The sequence below is a fragment of the Lineus longissimus genome, chromosome 4, assembly GCF_910592395.1.
Source record: "Lineus longissimus chromosome 4, tnLinLong1.2, whole genome shotgun sequence".
Lineage (NCBI taxonomy): Eukaryota > Metazoa > Nemertea > Pilidiophora > Heteronemertea > Lineidae > Lineus > Lineus longissimus.
Genome location: NC_088311.1, coordinates 4,659,783 through 4,682,724, shown reverse-complemented (window position 1 = coordinate 4,682,724; position 22,942 = coordinate 4,659,783). Strand labels below are relative to the sequence as shown.

Below are 22,942 nucleotides of genomic sequence, written 5' to 3'. Positions count from 1 at the left end.
TCACCAAGAACGGTGGATATGAAGTGGAACACTCGAAAAAACATTTTCATACATTGGCACCTGGTAGTTTTATGTCTTGCAGTACCATGCACTCATGAAATGGACTGTCAGCCAACCGCTATTTCGCATTGCCGGTAAAACCTTCAACTAACCAATTTGCTTCACGAAATTCGTCATATCGTGTCAACGTGAACAAGACAGCCGGTTATGATATTTCATTTACAAAACAAAAGGGGACTATTATGAATAATAGAAGGGTATACTTTTTTTAACCGGGCCGTAATATAAAGAACATGTTTTCCGTAAATGGTCGGCAGAAAGAAATAAGAAGTATAAATATTATTTCGTTCGTATAATCTATCATCAACAACCAAACTGCAAAGTCTTCGTGTTTATATCAAAGGTTTATTCTGCCATGTCTACCAGAGCTACCAGTCGGTGTCAACCAACCGTCGGCAACTGTACGAGGACAACCACACCATAGACACCATCGAGATTTTGTTCTTTCTTCTTCCTGTATAAAGATGGCACTGTGGTTACCTTACACTCTCGAGAAAGAAGCAAGAACAACTTACGAGTGTCGCGCGAGTGAATCGCCAAAACCTGATGACATGAAATACCTTCGTACTTCGTCCTTAGAGTAGGGGTTGCGTCTACACGCTCCAAGCATATCGGACGACGTTGTTAACACGAATGCACTGTAAACGATCATGATGACCGATTTCCACGTCAAGTAAGTAACGCTGATGTCCAAGGTGGCACTATCATGGATTCATAATTATGAATGCAACCTGATGGAGTACGAAATTGTTAAGAGGTCAGGAGTCCATGTCTCATATGACCAGAAAAACCGTCCTTCCGAGGGTCTTCCGAACGTTTCAGAATTCGATGTTTCCTCCAACATCAGCGACCGCGGTATTCTCACCAAAGTTTACATTTCTTTTTGGGGTTCATGGGCGTTCCCGCCGCACAGTGGTAGGTGCTTGCAAACTCAACTGAATTCATGGCGTAGCCGTTGACCCTGAAATTTACACCGAAAAAAATAGATAGCACGAGTTCATATATAACCTGGTAAAATCGAAGATGTGCCTTCTGCGCAAAACCATTACTTTTGCCACATGGCCTCGGCAGTCCATGCGACTGCTAGGTAACACCGGGTACTTCACGCTGATTTGAATAGTAAGACCTGGTGATGTTGAATTTCGATATCGAAATGAGCCTCTCAATCTGGACTTTCGTACTCACCTGTAATGTTTTGGTGCGTGTTCATCCTTGAGTTCTTTCTCCAACATCCGCTCGTCGGACCACTTCCCACAGTAAGCCTGAAAAGAAAAGCAAATGAATATGCCCCCGCTAGACCTAAACGCATGCTTGGTATTTCAAACGCATGCTAGGTATTCTAAACGCATGCAAGGTCTTCCAAACGCATTGCTTGGTATTCCAAACGCATGCGAGGTATTCCAAACGCATGCGAGGTATTCCAAACGCATGCTAGGTATCCCAAACGCAGGCTACGTATTCCAACGCATGCTTGGTATCCGGTGCCAATTGGCAGTCCCCGAATATTTTGTTGGAAGACTAGACCGGGCATGGCATATACATTGTACAAGGACATAGATGAGAATTCTGACATTTATGCCACGGATTGCTGCAATGATATCAAATTGGTTGATTGATCACAGGTCGCATAGATGAATGTTTGCCAGCGATCATCATCACTGATTACAGCGACAAAAACTGCTTGTTCGCTTTAATGAGTCTTACCTGAGCTAAGGAAAGGAAATAAAGCTGCTCTCTTGTAAAGCTGGACGGAAAACCCGGTAACATGGGGCCTGCACCTTCTTCTTCTACAACATCCTTGTATGCCTACAAGATAGAGATAACGCCCGATAACGGTGATGTACACGCTGGCAGTGCTGCAGGGGAGGAGTGGCGTAATGTTGAGCATGTCGGGTAAGGTCTTAACAGGAAGGTCATCGGTTCGTTTCCCGGAAGGAAAAAAACCCTGATCCCATGTGTCTTTAAGCAAGACACTTAACGGTGCAGTTAGTCCCAACCCAGGAGTACAAAAAGTTGAAAAGCTGTTTGCGCTGCCCCATGACCTTATCGCTGTACCCTGGATTACGGGTCTTACCCTTCTGTTGCTGAATAAAGACGGGGGCTGGCACAATGTGTGACATAAACGTACTTATTTTTCTTATATTCTATTACATTGTCTTGTCAACACACAATGTGACCTCGTCTCTTTCATCTTACCTTAAATGACGCCCTCAATCCACCAGCGTCCGCGATGTTCTCTGCTAACGTTAAACTCCCATTGATCTGCAAAACAAACGCGCACTTTATATGAAGAGATAAAGTTACCACCTATACAGCTTTTGATGTAAGATCAATGAGAATACATGACATGCTGTTTAAAATGATCCAATGGGACTTCTCATCACAACTTGACGTTGGGATATTATTCGGTTAGATAAGGTAGAGCGCAGGCAACAGGTAAGAAAGCCGATACCCTTGTAGTATGTTGATATCTCAAAACAGACATGTTTTTCGGGAATCAAAGCCTATTGGCTGCGTTGGTGGCAGCTTTGATCCCTCCAACACCTAACCCGCAAAGGTCACGTCGCTCGGGGGCGACGACGAGAGTGAGATTTCAAACGATTTCTTCGCAACGAACCGGTGTTGATGCCGAGATTAATGTTTTTCTGACAACTTTGAATGTCTAGCGTCTGTCGTGAATGCATTTGTTAATCCTTAAAGGAACGGGGGCAACTTTTGTACAGTTGTGAGAGTTTAGTTTCATGACGTATACATATACAAAGACATGTGGTTTTGCTGAGGACCGGCTATGTCCCAGGATAGTACATCATAAGAGTAATACCCACGCAGGTACCTTTCATCTTAAGTTTCTTAATACATTTCAAAGCAGTCATTCATTAAGCAAGTCTGGTCCTGCATCATCCTGTTACGATGGAACGCCCGGCTGCCCCTCACCTTACCTTACCTTATCCCCACCCCCACCCCCATCTTTACCCTCAATGTATTGACATTGCTCAGCTTCCAGACAACGCGGAGGCAAATTATTTGGTGGAACTAGTTGTATTACCGGTACCTTAAACGTTTGTTGAATGGACGGTAGATAAATCTCCATTTCGCCATACTGCTCGGTAAAACACTGCGCCCGCTCATCGAACACCTTGATCGCTTTGTCGTGCCACCAGCGGCGCTTTTTACCATATTTGTCATACTCTCGGCCCGTGGTATCAAAACCATGGCTGATTTCGTGGCCAATTATTGTCCCTATAGATCCATAGTTGATGTAGCTAGAAAGATAGAAATGCAACTAATAGTAGCACGAATGGACATTACGATTCCTCCTCTTTGAAACGCAAATTCATATCATTTTCACCAGTCGACACTTTTGATTTATATAAGGCTGATTTCAGAAAACCTTGAAAACATGTAAGGAATTCTTGACGACAAGACTGGTTCTCACCACACAGTGAGTGGTACCGGTCTAAAAAACTGCGAATCGATAATGATGGGATAGTGACTTACGATGGCATGGATGGCTCGTAGAGTGGAGTATCCAAAATGGCGGCAAGAATACCTTAAAATGAAGAGAACATGTATCCATAACTGACCTGAGGCGAAATAATATGCTGATGTTTAATCAATATTGTGGCCTGCAGTTTCAATTTTTTATCAGAATCCCGAGCAAAAAGCTCGCAGCCCCCAGTGAGATTTGAACTCACGACCCCTGGTTTACAAGACCAGTGCTCTAACCCCTGAGCTATGGAGGCTTTCTGACCAATACCAGTTTTGTAGTGGCTTTGTCTCCATGTTGTGCAAGAGCAACTCGACGTGAAGAACTTAACAACCTCCGTAAATACATGTACCAACCAACATATGTATCCAACCACTTACCGAATTCATTATATAACGCAACATAGGCAGCATTGAAGACAAATATCGGCTTCATAAACCTGCGAAAACAGGGGAGGATTGTAATGTCATTAACTTTGAAGTACAACGTGCTTACAAAAATCTATTTGCCTATTTGAACAGAAGAAAGGAGGATGGGGGCCTCAATTCATGTACTCGGTGACACAAAAAGATGATGTATTTTTGATTTTGAATAAGTCCTGAAATACGAATCTCATTATTATCCATACCGTTCTTTATAGTCCTTTTCAAAGGCTCTTGATAACTTGATTCTCTTAGTGTTCCTTTTGGCACTAATGACCGTACTGAAGTAATTGTTTTCGTCGAGGTCAACCTGAAAGAAATATACAACAGGGGCCGTATTCATAAAGCTACTTAAGTCAAAGTGGGGCACCTAAAATGCATCTTAAGTTTAGGTGGGGTACTTACTTAAAATAAGTCATATTCATAAATATGCTTAAGTCAGGCTGCCCACTCAAATCGAATCTTAGATTGAGACACCTCCGGGGCTGTCTTAACTCTAAGTGGACTGGTTCTTTCAGTTCATTTTTAGCACGGCGCGCTCATCGGAGATGAGTTTGTTGATGTTGGCTTGGCAACATGAAATTGCACACAGGCGTGCAATTCGCAGGGAAAGGGTTTTTCGTGATCGCCTCCATCCACAAGACTTCTAAAACGACTTATAATTATATCAGCGATATCGGTTTGATCGGCAAACATTATTCTTGTGAGGGATGACCACGAATCGGAAACTAGGAGGAATTACGCGCTGCCTCCTGAGTTAAAACTGCTTGCGTCTCTCCGGTTTAAAATTTTTACCCTTGCGGATCATTCCAACAGCTGGTGATACTGTCAACATTTCCAAACCAACCACGAGTCGAGTAATTACGAAGGTAACAACCTAACTGAACCAAATTTCTGAAACAAGATGACACTCCTCAATTATCTGCTTTTATTATCATATTCTTCGATTTCACGGTGTTATCAGTGTGGTCGATCGAATGCCTACAGTACTTGGATTCTAGGACCTTCGCTTCATGAGTGGAGATAATATGAGACGTTGGGAAGGGGATGAGGTCATCCTTAGGGATATCCATTGCGGCCTTAGCTTATGACGCCATTTTTTAACCCTAACATCCCCGGGCAACGACGATACAATTGTGTACAGAAAAATGATTGGTAATTTGCACTATTGAACACCCACGATCAATGAATAATGATATAATTTATAGGCAGAAATCAACAAGAAATGTGACACGGGTACCTGATGCGTCGTTTGAAGAAAGATAAGTGTTACACTCAAACTTAAGCGGTCAACCTGGCTAAGTGGGGCGCTGAGTAGTTTTATGAATCCCATTTTAGGTGGGGAACTTTGGGAAGTTGACCACTTAGGGTTTTATAGCACTTTAGTTAAGAACTTTTATGAATATGGGCCCTGATGAACGGCCTTTCCATGACCAGACAGAGTCACTATAACCCCAGTTAGCGCCCAGTCGCAGAGTAGAACACAACAAACGCCCACAAAAAAAATGCAGAAGAGCAAAAGGTGATTCACCAATACTAGTTGGACGTGGATCGCTAATACATGTAGATGATGTTTAACATTGTTGCTCCTGCGAATGGAATGGTTTGGCACGGGACTTGGGAAAATGCGATTTCTCACCTTATCAATGAGGTCGTTTAAGTGTTCGACGTCGAGCAGCCTGTCGGGGTAGACTATCATGGCTTTTGCCATCGATTGTGCCTTCTCTATCGACAGCTTCCGCGTTCTTTCATCCAGCCATTCGAGGTCTCTCAGGTTTTGAATAAAGGCATCACGGACCTTCTCAATCATGATGTTTATCTGAAACCGGAAGCTTAAAACATCAATGTTGGGAGATCAGTGAACTATTGATTGCAAAATGTATGTAATAGAAAGCTGTCCAGAGGTTAACAGTAAAAGATATATCAATTGACCGCGTCTCTCACAAACACCCAACGTGCATGGCGGTTCAATCTACAAGCTCAAGTTGCTCGCAAACATAAGACCGAGCCTTAGGAAATCCAGCGGCTATGTAAAACATGGTTTACTGGTGAAGGTTTCTATCAGTCAGTGTGACATTTGATGGCTTTCTGTATATATGTATATACTTAAGGGAACTAGCTTACCCTTAGTTTCGTGGTAATGCCATCATTCATATACTTTCTGATGTAGACTGCCTCCATAAGTTCCGTGAATAGGCCGAATGTCTTAGATAAACAGTCCAGCGGGATGTCCTCGTCCAGTTTGTGCACACTGTCCTGAAGGAGATGTTAGAAACAAGCTGATTCGTATCTTGAAGTTTCAGAGGGTAATTCCCACATTATTCTGATTTGCTAACTTCCATGTAGAAATGAGCAGATCATTTCGTGAATGGTCAAGATGCCGATTTGAAGCGTATCGTGCAAAAGAGCAACATGTAATCAGATATAAGCTTTTTTTAAGTCAGTCACCCGAAAATCTCAGCCCTTTATGGTAAAAGCATAAAATAAATTAATAACTTCGAGAAATTCTGCTTTACATGTATAGTGCGCACGTTGAAATCATATTAATATGTGCTTGTCAACATTTGACCCGGCGGCGAATTCACTTAAATCTCGATACCGAGCTTATTGCGTTATCATCACTTACTACATGTAGATTTTGTGGATAATTTGATTACTGCTGATAAGTCTATTGCTGTACCAACTCATATTCCAAGATTTCCCCGAAAGCGTGTTAGCGCAAAATATGCGCGTACAAAATAACTTCATGATACCGACATCTTTGATCTTAATGGCTTTTTCCTCGGTCAATTAGGAGTGAGCAACTAAATTCACTCAGCATCCATGTTAAAAAGTGCTTTTACACCAAACTGTGGAGGTCGAACGTGATAACTGGAATTTGCACGAACTGTCTATTTTCTTGACTTTCCCACGACCAAAGTTAATCCCATTGGAAACATAAAAGCACATTGATTTTTTGGTCGGATGTTGAGGAAGTTGAGATATTAGATCCAGTGCAGCCGTGTTTATGCGTTTATCGCCTTCAAGTGAAACTGATGGCATCGTAAATTTCTGAATTGATTTCGTTATCGTCTAGCAATGGGGGGTCGATATTCAAACATTGTCTGAACTGCTGCTGCTGCTGCTGTCACCAACCGTACGACAGCCTTGTAGATATACGTTACGCCAAGGGAGACATAATCACGGTTAGGATCGAGTTTCCGGTCCTATAAATGCAAACGCTTCCTTGGACATATCCAACTTACCGGCCTTATAAGTACAAACGCTTCCTGTGACAAACCATCTCCATTGTTGTAGGTGAAGGAAAGCCAAAGGAAATCGTTGATAACGCTGGAACAATGCAAGATACATTGACGAAAAAATAACAGAATACGCCAGGGAGCATACATAATGTAACATTGTTACCAATTCCCGAGCAGACTATTAAATGCCTTTCAGAATCCGTGGGTAGGACATTCAACAGTTGTACTCATCGGCACTTGAGAAAAGACAATAGATATGTACCCGCTCAACAGATCAACACATCAACATTTCGGGCATGGTCTTACCCTTTCGTGGTATTTTTCATTATGTTGCCAAGTTCCTTGAGGTATTCCATTCCAACCACGAAAACTGTCATCGCATTCTTGGCTGGTCTTCTTAACAATTCAGTAAAAAGATGCAGCCAATCTATCTGGAAATAAAAATTAGTATGAGGAGCTTCATGGCAGCAGTTTATCAGTAGGTAACATTGTTGCCAACATGCATTAGGGTCCGGGTAAAGGTTTTGGACGCTGGGAGAACCTCTGATGAGTACGCCACGCTGCACAGCCTCAAAATGTGTACACTACATGTACATTGCACGGTCTCTGATGAATACGCTGTAGTGCGGGCATTTAGGTCTAAGCAACTGGTATACCACGGAACTCAAAGAGTACGTCTTTCGGCAAACCACAGAGAAGTATGTTCCTCCAACTCAAAGCAATCCCAGGCAATAAGCCAACCTGTCAGCTGCAGGCGCGTAAGACGGGCACCTCGAACAGCTCTAATAAGCTTGGATGCCAGCAGCACCTGATCGTGTATCCCCTCATCAGATCAATAAAGTGTTTGGTGACCCTGGATATCCCAGGGATATGATGCTAATCTGTGGTCTCGTGCCGCGGGGGATGCTCTGAGGATGAGACGAGCTACACGAAGCAATTACGGCTGGATGCCTTTCCTTTCACTGTTCAACTTTCTTGGGGCACCAAATTTTAAGACGTTTTCTATGTCAGTTCATCAGTAACCTTTTTAAAGAGAATTTTTCTCAAGAAACAGTTGCTTTGCGAACTAAAACTTATATTATAGTATTATAGCATGACTTTATCTGTGCATTCTATGTATTTTTCTTCGTAATGTATTGTAGTGCTATCACGCGACTTGGTCTATTGCTAGAGTGCGTAAAAGTCACGTATCAAGGTTTCTTGTCCTTCTGGGATGCCCTATTGGCTCCGGGACTTCTAAGGACATCAGATCATCAATTTAAATCTTGATAAGATGCAAAAGATCACCCCAGCCATCGCCCATTCTTGCAACCTGTGCCGCAACTCTTGCCTGATTTTATCCAATATCCAACAGGTCGTTTGCCTAATGTTCAGCATCAATGAACAGGAGAACCAATCTATCGGATCATTCAATTAACTCGACAGAAGACTGATTAGCTATCAGCTGCCTTGACGGAACAACAACTTATCAAGGACCGAGCACAGGGTCGAAGGATTTTTGATCGTTTCCCCCACGAAACAAATTTCATGGGGACGATACAATGTAGGCCTAAACCCCCAATACTTCCTCACTGCATTTATGAACAAAATTGCTGTTTTCTTCTTCTGAAGAACAATTCCACCTTGAGGCCAAGTTGCTTCACTTGCTAATGTACCGATGTATGCGCGTGAAGCACCACTCTATACACCCAATAACCCCACCCGAAAAAACACACTTGGGGCGATATAAATCCGTCAAAATCGTTTACCGCTGTGACTACCTCTTTGCCAGAAGCATGTCATGTAACCCCACCTTTGATGTCCACTGCTTCTACCCAATCAGAAATTATTAGTGCAACTCTCAACCAATTAATACGCTACTAACCTGAGGTAAGACGTCCTTTCCTAGTTCCTTGAGGGTAAGTTTTGGCAGGTCAACTGTCCCCGTTGCCATTGCCACCATTAGTGACATATTAACCTAGAAAAGGAAGGATGTCAGGTTTCAGGAGATTTTGACGTGAGATGATATCTCGCTCCCTTCACTTCTGGGCCTAAGGGGTCGCTTTCTACGACAGACAGGCAGGGTGAATAAGCCTGGGGTCCGGATACGGATGTCAAACTTTGAAAAGAAGTCTTGCCTCGACGACATATTTTCAATATGTTCCTGGCATTGGGCTATACGTGACGTAAATGTAGCATTGTGGCTTTTAGGTTTAGTAAATATATGTATCTGAGGACGGTAGGTATGGGACTATAATTCGAACAGATAATTACCTTTTTGAGATAAAGTGTCCCGAGTTCCATGGCTAGGTCCACCACCGCTTCAATCCTCTCCTCGGACACGGTGGGTGCATCGCCCGTCTCGTTCCCTTTCGCCACTATCAGCTGGGAGTATAGGGTTCGAATCATCGTATCCAGCGCTTTGTACCCCTGATAGAAACTATGTTTTAAATACATGTACATGCACAACAGCTTTTGAAATCTCTTCAAATCCCTGCAAATTTCAGTAAGATTACAACGAGCATTATAACAGTATTCATGTTCTAAGTAGGTAAAAGCCTCAGTGCAATTGATATGATCAAAAATATTGATATGATATACCTACTGGGTTGTCCTCTGACTTTGTTTGGTTTCTTCTTAGTGCTCCAGCTATTTTAGGTAAAAATCCATCAACGGGTGGACCTACCTGGAAGGATGAATGAAACAACAAAGAAACCATCAAGTTCGCGTGTCATTTGGTGGTATCAAACTAGATAGGAGGGGAACATCCTTTTTCCTTTTTTTGCAGCGATTGTGTACATGTTTTCCAATCGTTGCTTGTATTACACGTTGGAATGACCCATTACCAGATGGAATCTTTAGACTGCCAACTTCCATGTCAACCATTTATATCGGTTAATACCTTACCATACCAACCAAGTATCCCACAGTTGACTATCCGTGGTGATCAGAAACAGTGCTGACCCACCGCACCCAATTGCAACAAATAAAACAAAAGTGGGTCCCCTAGATGAGGTGCTGATTCTCCAGGGCGAGCGAGTACTGTCCCCGCCTCATTCGCAGCTGGCGGCTTAGTTACGCCTCGGAAACATTTAATGGGTGATTTACCATTAACTAGTATCAGATGGTGGAGGACCTCTCCACGACCACCCTGATTGATTTTTGATAAGCCTTGATACTACCTATCGATTTCCCAACAAATCTGACTGCCATCTTAATATACGAGATATGTTTACTGAGTATACTATTATTTCAAACCTGATAATCATTTCGTCGTCTGTCTCGCTTTTTGTTATGCAACTAAAATTGACAATGTCCAACACCAGCAAGAGGAAAATGAAGGTTTGGTCAGGTAACTTAAGCTTGCAATATGAAAAAAATGGAAGTGGAAAAAACAAGTAACATAAACGTTTGCTTAATGTACCTACTATGATCTCCATGGTGTCGATTCCATCCCCCGGGATATTCATGACTTCCGTATGTACTACAGTAGCGGTGCCCATGGCTAGTATCCGCGTCACCACCTCGGAGAGTACCCACCCATTGTCATGGTTTAGTTCTTGACCTAGCAGCTCCATGCCACCATTCTCTTCTATCACAGACAGAACTGAAACATAAGAGAAATCGTGTCTGAGCCTTCGCGAAGAACTTAAGAAATTCTTTTCACAGCCCACAATAAATTCTGGGGGCGTCTTGACAAGCAATGCTTCTCGTTTAAGGCTTCTCCCATTAACTGTCCGATGTTTGAAGGAGACAGGCTCTCTGATCATATTGCTGTGATAAGCTTAGTGCTCTCATCCCTCCTTGAACTACTTCAACATTCTACTACTTTAAGGATAAATCGCGCTTGGAGTGCTGCATGGTGAACGACAGAAGACACTCAAATTCGAGAGTTACAGTTGCAGCAGATTTCTACCGAGATACAGCTCGCTTTCTCTGATTTCTGAGCACTCAGTTTCATATAGCCCTACTCTGGCATTTGACTGACAGTGACAGAGAAAAGCTATGAAAAAAAGAAAAACCCCTTCAGAATACGTGTAGTCAGAGCGATACTTCATATCTCGTTGAAGATAATGAAAAGCCAATCTAATAACGTGTTCCGATAGGATGAGCGGAGACTCATTGACACTAATGTTTGTACACAATCTGGTATCAGTCCTGCTAAGAGCATTTCTCCAAGATCAATAGCGTGTTCTCTCAAGGCAGTTCATCAGAGCTTTCTGAATTGCTCGCGATGGCTGTGCCGCGCTATAAGGCTATTATATTGTGATAAGTGATGGCAGAGCGTCTGCGGATCTTTGAGAACCGCATCTTAAGAAGGAGGCACCATTTCGAGAGAAAACTAATTACGGACCCCCAGCACTTCCCAAGCATATGTAACGAAATGATGCTTTTGATTGATTAAAGGGTCACAACTGTCCCGACTTGCAACAGATTTGCCAGTAGAGGAAGTAGAGGAAGAGTCGTTAGCTAGAGATGCACTTATTCAGATTAACCCACGGCAATCACGGTCTTTCCACTTACTTCCTACATAGAAAATGCTAATGATGAACTCAATATAGGAAACTACGTCACATTACCATATCCCCAGCAAAACCCCCGAAACCTTTACCACGATAGGGTGTCGAACCGTGCTTGCCGGTTGGGCGATGATCTGAAGAGATCATTGATAAAGTTGGAGATAGGATCCGTTGTGACTTCCGCTCAAAATCACATTTTCAATCAGAGTTAGATATGATTTGGTTTAGAGAGGAATTGGTGTCAGACTCTTCAGGCTGCGTTTTCATGAGGGTTTGATCCAAATGATTTGGCCACACTGATATTACCTGGTTTGAATCCGAGTTCGTTCCTCTGAGAGACGTTTAGGCAGATCTTGTAGAATGACTGCACGTGTTGGAATGGCTCAGGGTCTTCACTATTTATCTTACCCTGGAGTTGTTCTGGAAGAAGAAGAAGGGAAATTGGGTAATCTGTGGGAAATGTCGAAAAAAGTACTTTACAAGATCTATACTATTCCGCTCTTCCATTCTATTCCAAGTCTATTCCTAATTATCTTCGTGGATTGAAGTCTCAAACGACGCTATCGTATTTCAAATATATATACCTCTGTACTTCGAAAAGTCGTAGGCGGACCGACTTTATTTGATATTATGCGTTTCGTGCCTGGATATACTCCCACAACCATAATGATATCTTCAATAACTTCAATGTCTCCTCAGACACTACATTTAATAGATGTTCCACTTGACAATACTTCAGACACGAATGTGATATACATCCGTGCTTCAGACAAGCAAAAGGAGGAACGTGAACTTGTTTCAACATTCTTCGTGTAAAGGCGGGCGGGCCCTAAACGATTATTCAAAGAACAATGAGTTTGCAATTTTAAGGGCACTGTCAGGCAAATGATTTCATTTGTTGAGATTTTGTGCGCGTTTTAACTCCAACCGATATATTGGTGATTGACCCAAACAGACATGAGCGCAGCCGAAACCACAGTTAAGTATGCGTTCCATGTGCGCGTGTATGTGGAAAAAGAAGATTTGATATAAAAATGCCTAAACAAAGGGTAAATCCGCTATGATCTTTTTTATAAAATGGAAAGTGTTGGAGGATTAATGTGTTTATAAGTAAACATACTTTATTCAAACGACGATAAGTGCCAGCGACCATCTATAAAGCTGTGTATTTTTAAAACATTTGATAATGCGATGGCCTTCCCAATGTAATGATGAACATGTTCGAATCGGAGAGGAGCAATGGTCCCACACATCAGTATGAGGATCAGACCGTATGCGATTCATTATCTTCCTTTTCTAACCCTAGTGTTTTTAACCCAAGGTAGGACTGAGATAGTTTTCATTCCTTGGTAGATGGTGATGGCAAACGAAACTTGGGACATTTTGCCTCTTCGGCCGGTTTTTGTCCAAATATATGGCTTTTGCCATGTTCATCATTATGACCCTTGTATGAGAAGTCGCTTTTGAGAGTCAGATGATCTTGAAACTTATTGACAATATATTTCAACAACCATCAATAATTGGTTATTTGTCGCTTCAGTCTCAGATGCTTATAACACCAAGTGCCTATCCAAAGGTAAAGTCACGCAGACATGTTACTACCACACAACATGCTGCGCTACCGCATCCGGGGGGAGCTTCTACTTTGTCTGCTGCAAATGGGCGACCATCAAGCACAACACGTACTGCCGGCAACAGTTCTCTACACAGTACTGTTATGGGGACAACCACTACTGCTGTCCGTCGGGGTCATATTATGGAGACAGATTCTCAACGTGCTGTGGGTCCAGTCAGTATGTTCACGGATCTGCAGCAAGGAATGGACTCAATACGTGAGTTGGTGCTTTCCTTTCATTAGGTTATCAGTTTTTAAGGTACTTTCCAGTCATGCACGCAAACAGTTTGTGTGCAGGACCGGAGAAGCGAACTGATTTTCTCAGGATGATATGACGATGCGTGACACGATGGATAGTATCTTTGGTGGCGTAGCACTTCTTTGACACTGAGCCACCGTGTTGAGTATGATGGATTGCTCTTGATTTTGATTTTACCCATCGTCCTAAGAAACGAACGGCCAAATATTCCTCGGTGTACAAGTAGTTGTGCAAAACATTGTACATGCATTCAGCTCATTTCACTTTGCTTTCTAGACATGAAGCAGTCGGCATCGGTTTAGGCGTTACTCTCGCCATCATTCTGTTTGTGATCGTTCCTATCGCCTGTGTATGCCTAAAGCACCCAAGTAAAGGTAAGAATGGTTCGAACCTAGCTCAGATTCGAAGAAGGGATGCGAGTGGAGTCCATTTTAAATGAAGTGAGGTTTCGGGTTAGGCCGATTTCAACAGTGGATGGTACCATGGGAAATCCTCTGACGAAGGTCTGTCCTAAAATCTTTCAGTTGAGCTCCCGGGAATGAGCTGCTCAATCAGCGCTACAATCTGAGAATTTTTGACCCAATACATCTTGTAACTGTGCTTGTCACTAACGAAGATATTTTTTATTCCAGTGTATCCGATAAGATACTGATGGACCTTGGATATCTCCCGAGAGTACAGGATTCCTTCTCGGGAATCTACGTCAAATGGACACACTTAACTGCTAAATCACAGCCATGCGCGTAAATCTCGTCAACAGAATATAAATTTTAATGATGGAAGAGGACAAAACTCTCGGGGAAGAGTTGTCAGCAAACTTAAGTGGTCTTTATTCTCTTCACCAGGGCGCACATTCAGAGTACAAAAAGTCCCCTACCTATAAAGAAGCCATCAATTCCCGAGGCGCGGTCCTCCACAATAGCCTTCGACCGCTCCCCCTTCGGTATGTAGTGTTTCTTGAGGTAACCACCACAGGCGAACCTATAAAAGTCCTGACAGGGGTCGACAGACCTGTCAATGTTACCAAGTATCCTTCCCGCCACTCTGACACACTCATCCGACCAGCAGACATCCTGTAATAGCAGAAGAGATGTTCATTGTTAGCAAATATCTTGACCGCCACCCTGGACTTTCGTATAGCGGGAGCCAAAACAGGCTTATGAGACGCTCATTACTTTCAAACTCCTGTCTCTCATGCCAGGCGACCAACCAAGAGTAAGAGTGTGATTCGCCATTGATAGCAACATTATCATCAGTGGTGATCATTAATGGGTGTGTTCGGTGCTGCGCATCGAAGCCTGGTGCGCCGTCAGTGGTTAACCATCTATACCTCGGGCGAAGTGAGATCTTAAACGAGCCGCAACTCTTGGATCGATTAATGAAACACGTCTTGCATCGACATACCAGCCTCGGTCCATAATGGCCTGGAGGCACGGCATTATATATGCAAGAGTTATTTATGTTCGTATTTTGCCATAGTACAGGATATTAAAAAACATAGCGAAATAAAGGATCAACAAAATTTTAGATGAGCATATATCATTAGAAAGAAGCCGTACTTGATGAGTGGACTTATAGGTACACCATACAATGTATTATAGACAGAAACATGTGTCCGGGTGTTCACACGTGTTGAGCCATTCCCGATATTTTTCGTCACATATTGCCAGATCGGCGCGGGGTGATAGGGAATGAGCCGAAAATGACTGAAAAGCAAGCGTTTATGTTTATAGCTGTATTATTTGTGGACTCCTATAAGATTGAGAGGTAGGGTCTGCAACAGTCGATCAAGGCGGGATACCACGGTGATGTCTTATGCATAAGCCACGGGTTTCACGCTTTTTGCCGTCAACCAGGAGATCACGTTGAGAGATCATTTTTCTATTTGAAAGACTCCGATTGAACTTGCTCCATATTTATGAGTTACCATAGTACTGCTGCCGACTGAGGTATCAAATTGGCGCCATGAAATAATCAAGAATACCCCAGGGATCATTGTGATGAAGGTTTAATTCATTTTATACTGCGCACGTATCATTATATCATGATGGTTTGAGGTGGTGGATATACATGTGCGGTGATAACATAAGTACCAACAACCAACCCCCATTTTGACAAGCATTCTCCGTGTTAAAGAATAATGGCGTTGTGGATCAGGGGCGATCAGGAGGTTTGGAAACTTTGGTGGTTTCATATCGTACCGTTTTGCGCAATGAATTTAGATTCCATTAGACTTCTAAGTTCCGAGTCTGAAACTCACATTTTTAACCGAGCACAACCATACGTCTAATGGGACTATAAAACCGAGATAACTCAATTCGCCGAGCCGCGAGTATAGAAAACATCACAGAACTGTGTGAGAACTATGCAGTTGAAAACCCGAATTTTCTGTCGAGTTTTCCAATGAGTTTTCTGATGAGCTTAGCGATTGTGGATGACTAAATACCCCCGCTTTAATTGTTTTCAAAGCCGTTGAGCTGTATCCATCATTTTATAGTCTGGGAGAGATTTATCGATGAAAGTTTTATATCAAAATGTTAAATGGAAATCACCATGCGTCAGCGTTTTCCCTCTGAAATCGTGAGATTTCATAATGACAGACAGTTTAATTATTCTTTTCAAATATTGCAGATGGGGGGGGGGGGGGGTAGACTGAGCTCTTTAGTAGCGTTACACTGAGAAGCAAGTCTATATGTTCCAATTATACTGAGACGTACTTGGATGTCCAGCCTTGCACGTATCATAGCCGTCTTCGTGTATAATAAAGAGTCACGAGATCAATATGGGACACGGTAAATGCGCATCCGCTAGTCGGTGGCTTAGCAGGTAAAGAACCCTTGAATCTAATGTGCCTTGCATAGCAAAGACCGTGTATCTCGAGCAAGGCGTATAGAATAGCCATGTGCACAGTAAGATGGAGTGAGATATCTATATTTCGGCTAGGAGAAATCAAGTCTTGGATCTAAAAACCTCGACGAAGCACCTTTTTGAGAAATAAGCAGACGACGAAATATACATGCATACTAATTGTCGTACACGAAATATCACTGGATATAACAATCAGATATAATTGCATGATTCAAGAAAAAAAGATGAGCCCGCTTACCTCTTTTTTAAAGAATATCCCAATTGTCAAAAAGATTATCACAGCGACAAGGAGTAGAATCGACAAAAGCGAACCGCTGAGTAAAAGTGAGTAAATGCGTTCGCACTTAGTCCGAGGACAGCAATAGCACTGTTGATCACTTCCTTCACTCATTGCAACATTTGGTGGTTTGCCATTCTCCGGTTCGCACATGGGGTTCTTCTCTTCTTCCCCCGACATTGCTATCCAGTCGCCCATGACAGTTCGTGATCAGCGCACCGCCACGGCGTCAGTGGCCCTGCTCTCACCGACTTCGACAGCCAGTAACTGGTCTATCAATTATGGATTATCTCTCAGCGCAGGGCTTTCATCCGTGCTCGAGCCTGGGCGGCGAGTTAACGCTTTCTATCATCAATTCACTTTCACTTTTAAATTACAATAATGTCAATGGGGTTGTTACAGATATGAACATGAGAACATATTGAACGTGTATGTTGATATGCAATACATATATTGAATAATAACGCCAAAGTCCGCTTCTCTCCTAGCACTATGTCCCTGAAATCAAAGAACGAATGTTTTTTCGAATTAAAACTGTTGGTCCCGTCGAATTTGACTTATATGCGAGGTATGTGCAATATGCTACCGAAGATGTGAAAATGCATTTCCTCTGCCTCAGAGCTTACATGCCAATAAAAAAGCACAACCTGTCTCGCGAATATTCTATCCACCTCTTGATTCAAGAATGATTTCGTCGCATGGCTGAGGTGCGAACGCATCGAAATAGATGCTATCACTTCAGCGCGGGCGTTTGGTTGAATTTCAATAACTACTCCTTCGAATCAATAAGGCTCTCCACCCTGTAAGCTATCGATCTGCCTTCAGAGCAAGCAAGAGGGTTGATGTGCGTGGCAGCGTTTTGCCAGATAACTAGTATATTGAAAAATTGTCAATAGCGCAAATGGATCTCCAATGAAATTACCTAAACTGTATCTAGGATGAACTCCCATGTGAAGAGAGGAGAACCTTGAGGCTGTTACCGCCCTGTCTGTTTTTTTAAGTAGTCGATATAAGCGAATGTAGATCGCCAACGCAAAAATACTGGATTAAATGTTCTATTATTTGCGAATTGTAAAAAATTCACGCAAAAATGATATCGGCAAACAAATTACATATACTTTTTTATTTTCGTGGAAGTGCGCGGAGTTTTTTATGAAGACAATGCGTTTTTAGCTCCGCACCTTGAAGCGGAAATGATTAACACCTTAAGCCCCGAGATAAACGCCCTTGGCACAGTCATCCTCAGGGGTTTTCGATACCATCAATATTTCGCGGAGAACTTAAACATCATCCGTCTCATCGTCCAAACTCCCAGTTGCACTTAAGAAACCAAACGACAGCAACTGCCGCCGTATTTTTGCGGGCAATACCATCGATTTCTCGACTGCAACCAAATGAAATTTCCGTCAGTAAATATTGACACCATTAGAACTTGTGGCTTTTGGTTATAACATCTGAAAAACATCAATGGCCATTTTATCTGCTGTGATTTGTAGATGAGACGCCAACTACATTTAAGACGCGAGTACCATACGAGCCATGCCAAATAGAGTATATGATACCAAGTCATTAACTAAAGCGTTTTCGAAATAATCAGTGCTCCCAACTGAGCCCGTTCAGAGATTGAAGGACTTCATCTTTTGCAACTGCCATTAACTATTATGTCAGCAACTTGGACAGAAATGTGCACTGGCAGCATCAGTTCCTTTCATGGAGAGAATTATAATGTTCGCGAGTGTTTAACTTCTATTCGACCGAGGTGCTGCCATCTAAGACCACTGTCAAATAGCACCTTCAGATCAAGAGTCTTCAGAAGTACAATGTTCTCAATTTCCTATGAGGGGTTGTGAGACAATGTCCCGAATTTCCACAGGGGCTTGTGATAGAATGGCCTGACCTCAATGGAACTTTATGATCAAGTGGCTTATGAAGAAAAAACACAAGAAAGATTCAGAAAATAATTTATTTTTATTAGCCTGTGCCTACAAAAGCAGCAGTAGCATAGTTACATGTAATATCATCTTCAAATTCAAGAAATGTTGTCATCATATCAGTAGTTAGGCTACATCAGTTCTACTGTACAAAATGATTTACAAATACCTGAAATTTTGGTGCAAGGCATCTTGCCTTTTCTGAAACACTTCTACAGCGCTTGGTGCTTATAAGAAAAAGCAGTTTTTTAAAGCTGGTGGACCCAATCTTTGCCAACTAACAAGCTACACGCTTGGACAATATTTTAAGTAATCGTACCCCTATACTGTTTTAATAGGCCATGGAAGAATTCTCAATAATATCACACAGAGTCACAAAAAAATGATGCTTTTTCAGTATTTCAAAATTGATCAGTGCTGGTCAATGACATATTCTCTGGACTGTAATCACAGAATCTTATCTTATTCAGCGTGCTTCTGAAGTATTTTGCATAAAACTTTTGCTAGATGTTTGAGTACAATACCCTTGAGAGTGGAAATTGACAGCTGGTTCGGCATGGGAGATGTGCACCTAAAAACAGTCTCCAGGATTGGAAAGAACACTGTGATAGCATCAGATCTGCACTCGCACTGGAGTGAGATGCTGACATCACATCTATGGAGAGATATCCAAGTGGCCATGTTTATACGCATCAACAGTTTGCATTAGATATACTTGATGTTAATCATGACTCAAAGAAAACTGCATTCCATTATTTTAGTGGCCAAGGGCTAGAGCTAAAGTCTGTATTTGCACCTCTGCCTATATAATCTTCCTGACCAATTTAACAGTACACCAGTCCTGACAACACTATCTCTGCAGAAGAACACTTTGTGGCCACTTGAATTTAAAGAGGAAAATGTGAAAGAGTCCAAGAAGACATTAGGCAAAACACAAATAGTCTGCAATAGATGGCAGTGTTCCTACCAGTCCTTTCTCTGCTAAGGCTTTGGGTACCTTACAGAGACTACTGGCTTCCAATACACCCCAACAGAGGAGACAACACACATACACCACAAGCCAACCAGGAGGCCAGTTTTCTAAAGACATTAAAAACTTCAGATAAAAGTTTTTCGATTTTTATTTTAACTTGACAAATTATTTCATCTTCTTCAATCAATATAATTTGTGGTCAATCCTTGTGATACACACAATATGAGTGACTGACAGACCTTTAGCTGAATATTATCAGAATTAGAAAGCATTCCGACCACCAATCTTAGAATTATTAAAACAGACAATACATTGTTTTGTTGTAGAGATTTGTATTACAAAAGCTTAGCCTATACATAGATGTTGAAATATATACAATAAAATATGACTACAAAATTTCAAAGTACATGAAGTGGAGTCATCACTAGTTACCAAAAACCCAGTATGGTTTCTGCTGTTACGAATAAGGCCAGTAAAAAATCAAAGTATAAAACCTTTCTCATTTCTTCTCGATAAAATATACCGCTATACAAAAAATGTAGGCCGTTCAGGCTTTTGATACAACTTAACGATCTAGAAAATGTTACGCTGGCTAAATATATTACAAATTCCCGACTAACCTGAAAAACATGGTTAATTACTTAAGTTACAATGTAAGTATTTATAAAATGCATAGATTTACAAATTACAAAGTTATAATTTTTTTGCACCACATTTGATCTTTACCAAGCAAGTAAATGAAAACGGCAGGTGTGTTCTTTGACAGATGGATTTTTTTCATTTCACTTGCTGTCAGAGCATAACAATACATACAATGCTAATCTGAACCGATGGGTAACAACTACTGAAATGAATATTCAAGTCTTGAAATAAAGTACCACAATACCGGTACATATCATCCTCACCTAGTTATACTGATTGTGCCATAGTCCCTTCGACATTGCATGGTATTCTCCAGAATAACTGTACAAAGTTTTAAAATCTGCAGTAAACACTAAATTACATTTTCTTCAAATTCAGCAGGAAGGCCACTGGTTGGAAACATTTAGCAACCTCTATTTTAAACAAAAAGGAAGAAATTTGTTACTGCAGTGTGGTATAAATCATCTCCCTCCAAAAAAACCCAAGCACTGCAGCCTTCAAGACTAGACTTTCATGGGGTCTAAGGAACACACTTCCATTCCATGATTATGACCCTAAAGTTTGAGATACAGCCAAGATGTACAGGAAATTAATCATATTTGTCTCAGGATAGTTTTATCATCACCAAAAATTTGAACAGCAATAGGCCTAAACACTACAACACATCCTAAATTCAAGCTAAGATCATCACGTGGGCCTAACATAAAAAAGCGGCTTGGTGTAAACAAGTGCAAAAATAAATGAGTGCAACCCTACAGCAGCGATCATAATTCGTCAACCTATTTCTAATGCACTTAATAGATTTCCAGTTCCTATGGCTATGGCTACTTTTCCACAAAGTGTCAACATGGAGACAGCAATATGTTTTTGAGTGAGAAAATGACAACTTGTGCCATGGCGCTAGTGCCACTGACACCTGGTGGTTGACATATACAAGACACATCTTCATTATAAGAAAAATTTTGCATGTCGGAAGACGCTGTAAAAAGGAATGTAGAAATCTATCATGAACTCTTTATCATCTAAAATACAAAATATTTATACTGCTACATAAAATTTATTTCGATTTAATACAAACATGATCTTATACTCCTTTGTACTCTAAACCCCTCTATTTCCGCAGCCCTATACGTTTGCGAAAACATGCATTTCAGATATTGCTTCAATTTCTTACTGCAAATGGGTGCATTTTCCAATGATAAAACCGTAAAGTTAATGTTTGGGCTCCCTAACATTTTTGCGATTGGTACCGCCTCTCGCAAAAATCTTGAAAATGTCAGGCTCACAAAAAATAAAGGGGTTTACACTATATCCTAGATGGCAGCCTCGGGACATCATTACAGTTGGTGGGCTAAAATAATTCATATTTACATCTTGCAGTTCCTATATACATATGTGTGAATTTATATAAATGCCAAGTATTGTGGTCCGCTAGGTTTGGTCAACCGAGTTAATATGAAATATACAAATTTTAGCAATATATATAAATCCTTATAGAGCGCTTCTACATGTGAGTGTGTAAAAGTGCTAGTTTTTTTCGGGAAAATATTGCTGTGTAACCTGTGGGCAGCACTGCCAAACAAGTGTTTATGGCTGTGGTCAAAAAAAGGCTAAACAAAATCTATTGTTAAAACAAAACATCAATGTAACCAAGATGTTTTAGAACGATTATCTTAGATGAATTTTTTCGTTCTTTCTCAAGTTTGCAACATACTAGCCCTCATCAACCCGCACATTAAGAAGCGCTCTTAATAGGCTGTTTTGAGAGGTGCTGGGCCTGGTTTACAAACAGATGTCCCTAGTAAGTATCCATGATTCGCGATTGGGAAGCCTCACATGACATAATCTCATCATTATCACAACATCACCGGTAGTCCCAGGGCTCTCATTCTGTTCCCAGCATCTCCTTCAGTTTTTCTGATGGCTACAAGACAAAAAGAAAGCCGTTAGAAACAAGGTCACTAACTCCACCAAATATTTCATCTATCAGCAATGCAGCATAATACAAACAGCAGAGCAGAGCAAGTTCACCACATGCCAAACAGAGCAACGCAGGACAGTCCAAGCAAAGTGACTTATTGTTAGGGCCGCAGTTAGGCAAATTAGTTATATCAATCATTTCATACACCATCCACACATGCTTATCAAATGAACAGTTTCTGTTAGCAGCAAAGAGGATGCCATTGTCATCAGCATGAAAAGGAGTTTAAAGAAACTTAAAGGGACGTAAGAAAGATGATAAGACAATATCTTTTTTCCTCACAAAACAGCACTTCACAGACCTGTCAAAAGACACCAACTTCTAAAGGTCAGAAATAGTTACATTTGCAATAACTTTCAGTATAGTTTTCCAATTGCTATAACATAAGAAGGCAACAGAATGTGGAAATATAAACAAGATGCATGACAACAGACTCAGAAGGGGAGAATGGTTTAACTAGGAGCAAAAGCATGGGTAATTGGCATCAGTTGCATCAAGCGGGGTAAAATTACAATCAATCAATTGTTGTTGCTCACCAACTCCATACACTATCCGTTTTATTGACTATATTTCTTGCGTTTTTTCTCTTTAATTCTGAACAAAGGTAACAAACCACGTATGGATCCAAAAATCAAAGGAGCACTTGTAATCAAAAATGACATTTGGCAACCTGTAACCTGCCTGCA

At 41.5% G+C, this 22,942-nt stretch overlaps 3 protein-coding genes and 1 non-coding gene across 19 annotated transcripts in view; 1 reads left to right on the top strand and 3 right to left on the bottom strand.

Annotated features, from left to right (window-relative positions):
- Nucleotides 1–296: 296 nt before the first annotated feature.
- On the bottom strand, nucleotides 297–17,112 carry LOC135486263 (neprilysin-like). The gene is made up of 19 exons (XM_064768942.1): nucleotides 16,691–17,112; nucleotides 14,462–14,657; nucleotides 12,017–12,130; nucleotides 10,619–10,797; nucleotides 9,796–9,876; nucleotides 9,465–9,620; nucleotides 9,076–9,168; nucleotides 7,518–7,642; nucleotides 7,215–7,299; nucleotides 6,094–6,225; nucleotides 5,609–5,788; nucleotides 4,176–4,279; nucleotides 3,928–3,986; nucleotides 3,559–3,610; nucleotides 3,113–3,323; nucleotides 2,257–2,322; nucleotides 1,765–1,866; nucleotides 1,246–1,322; nucleotides 297–1,021 (listed from the first exon to the last, which is right to left on the bottom strand). The coding sequence occupies exons 1-19, from the start codon at nucleotides 16,925–16,927 to the stop codon at nucleotides 922–924; spliced, it is 2,349 nt and encodes a 782-aa protein (XP_064625012.1). The 5' UTR covers nucleotides 16,928–17,112; the 3' UTR covers nucleotides 297–921.
- Trnat-ugu (transfer RNA threonine (anticodon UGU)) lies at nucleotides 3,731–3,803 on the bottom strand. The gene has a single exon. It is a non-coding gene; the product is annotated as a tRNA-Thr (tRNA).
- Nucleotides 12,917–14,449, top strand: LOC135487285 (uncharacterized). Its single transcript, XM_064770839.1, has 4 exons — nucleotides 12,917–13,031; nucleotides 13,251–13,542; nucleotides 13,861–13,958; nucleotides 14,217–14,449. The coding sequence occupies exons 1-4, from the start codon at nucleotides 12,950–12,952 to the stop codon at nucleotides 14,234–14,236; spliced, it is 492 nt and encodes a 163-aa protein (XP_064626909.1). The 5' UTR covers nucleotides 12,917–12,949; the 3' UTR covers nucleotides 14,237–14,449.
- A 1,566-nt stretch (nucleotides 17,113–18,678) lies between the features above and the next one.
- Nucleotides 18,679–22,942, bottom strand: part of LOC135486420 (uncharacterized) — a 37,292-nt gene continuing 33,028 nt past the window's right edge. For all 16 annotated transcript variants that reach the window (XM_064769184.1, XM_064769186.1, XM_064769185.1 and 13 more), the window contains one exon: nucleotides 18,679–22,199. Coding sequence is in view for 2 of the 16 variants with exons in the window: in XM_064769192.1 (XP_064625262.1) it covers nucleotides 22,161–22,199 (39 nt within the window). In the remaining 14 variants the exon portion in view is untranslated. The remainder of the gene's footprint in view (nucleotides 22,200–22,942) is intronic.

Excerpts from the sequence above, each read along its gene's own strand:
- LOC135487285 (XM_064770839.1), top strand. The coding sequence starts at position 12,950 with ATGGTCCCACACATCAGTATGAGGATCAGACCGTATGCGATTCATTAT. Across the intron at positions 13,032-13,250 it reads CCTAGTGTTTTTAACCCAAG|TCTCAGATGCTTATAACACC; the intron begins GTAGGACTGAGA and ends TTGTCGCTTCAG. Across the intron at positions 13,543-13,860 it reads GCAAGGAATGGACTCAATAC|ACATGAAGCAGTCGGCATCG; the intron begins GTGAGTTGGTGC and ends TTTGCTTTCTAG.
- LOC135486263 (XM_064768942.1), bottom strand. The coding sequence starts at position 16,927 with ATGGGCGACTGGATAGCAATGTCGGGGGAAGAAGAGAAGAACCCCATG. Across the intron at positions 9,621-9,795 it reads CAAAGTCAGAGGACAACCCA|GGGTACAAAGCGCTGGATAC; the intron begins GTAGGTATATCA and ends AGTTTCTATCAG. Across the intron at positions 1,323-1,764 it reads ATTTCCTTTCCTTAGCTCAG|GCTTACTGTGGGAAGTGGTC; the intron begins GTAAGACTCATT and ends TTTTCTTTTCAG.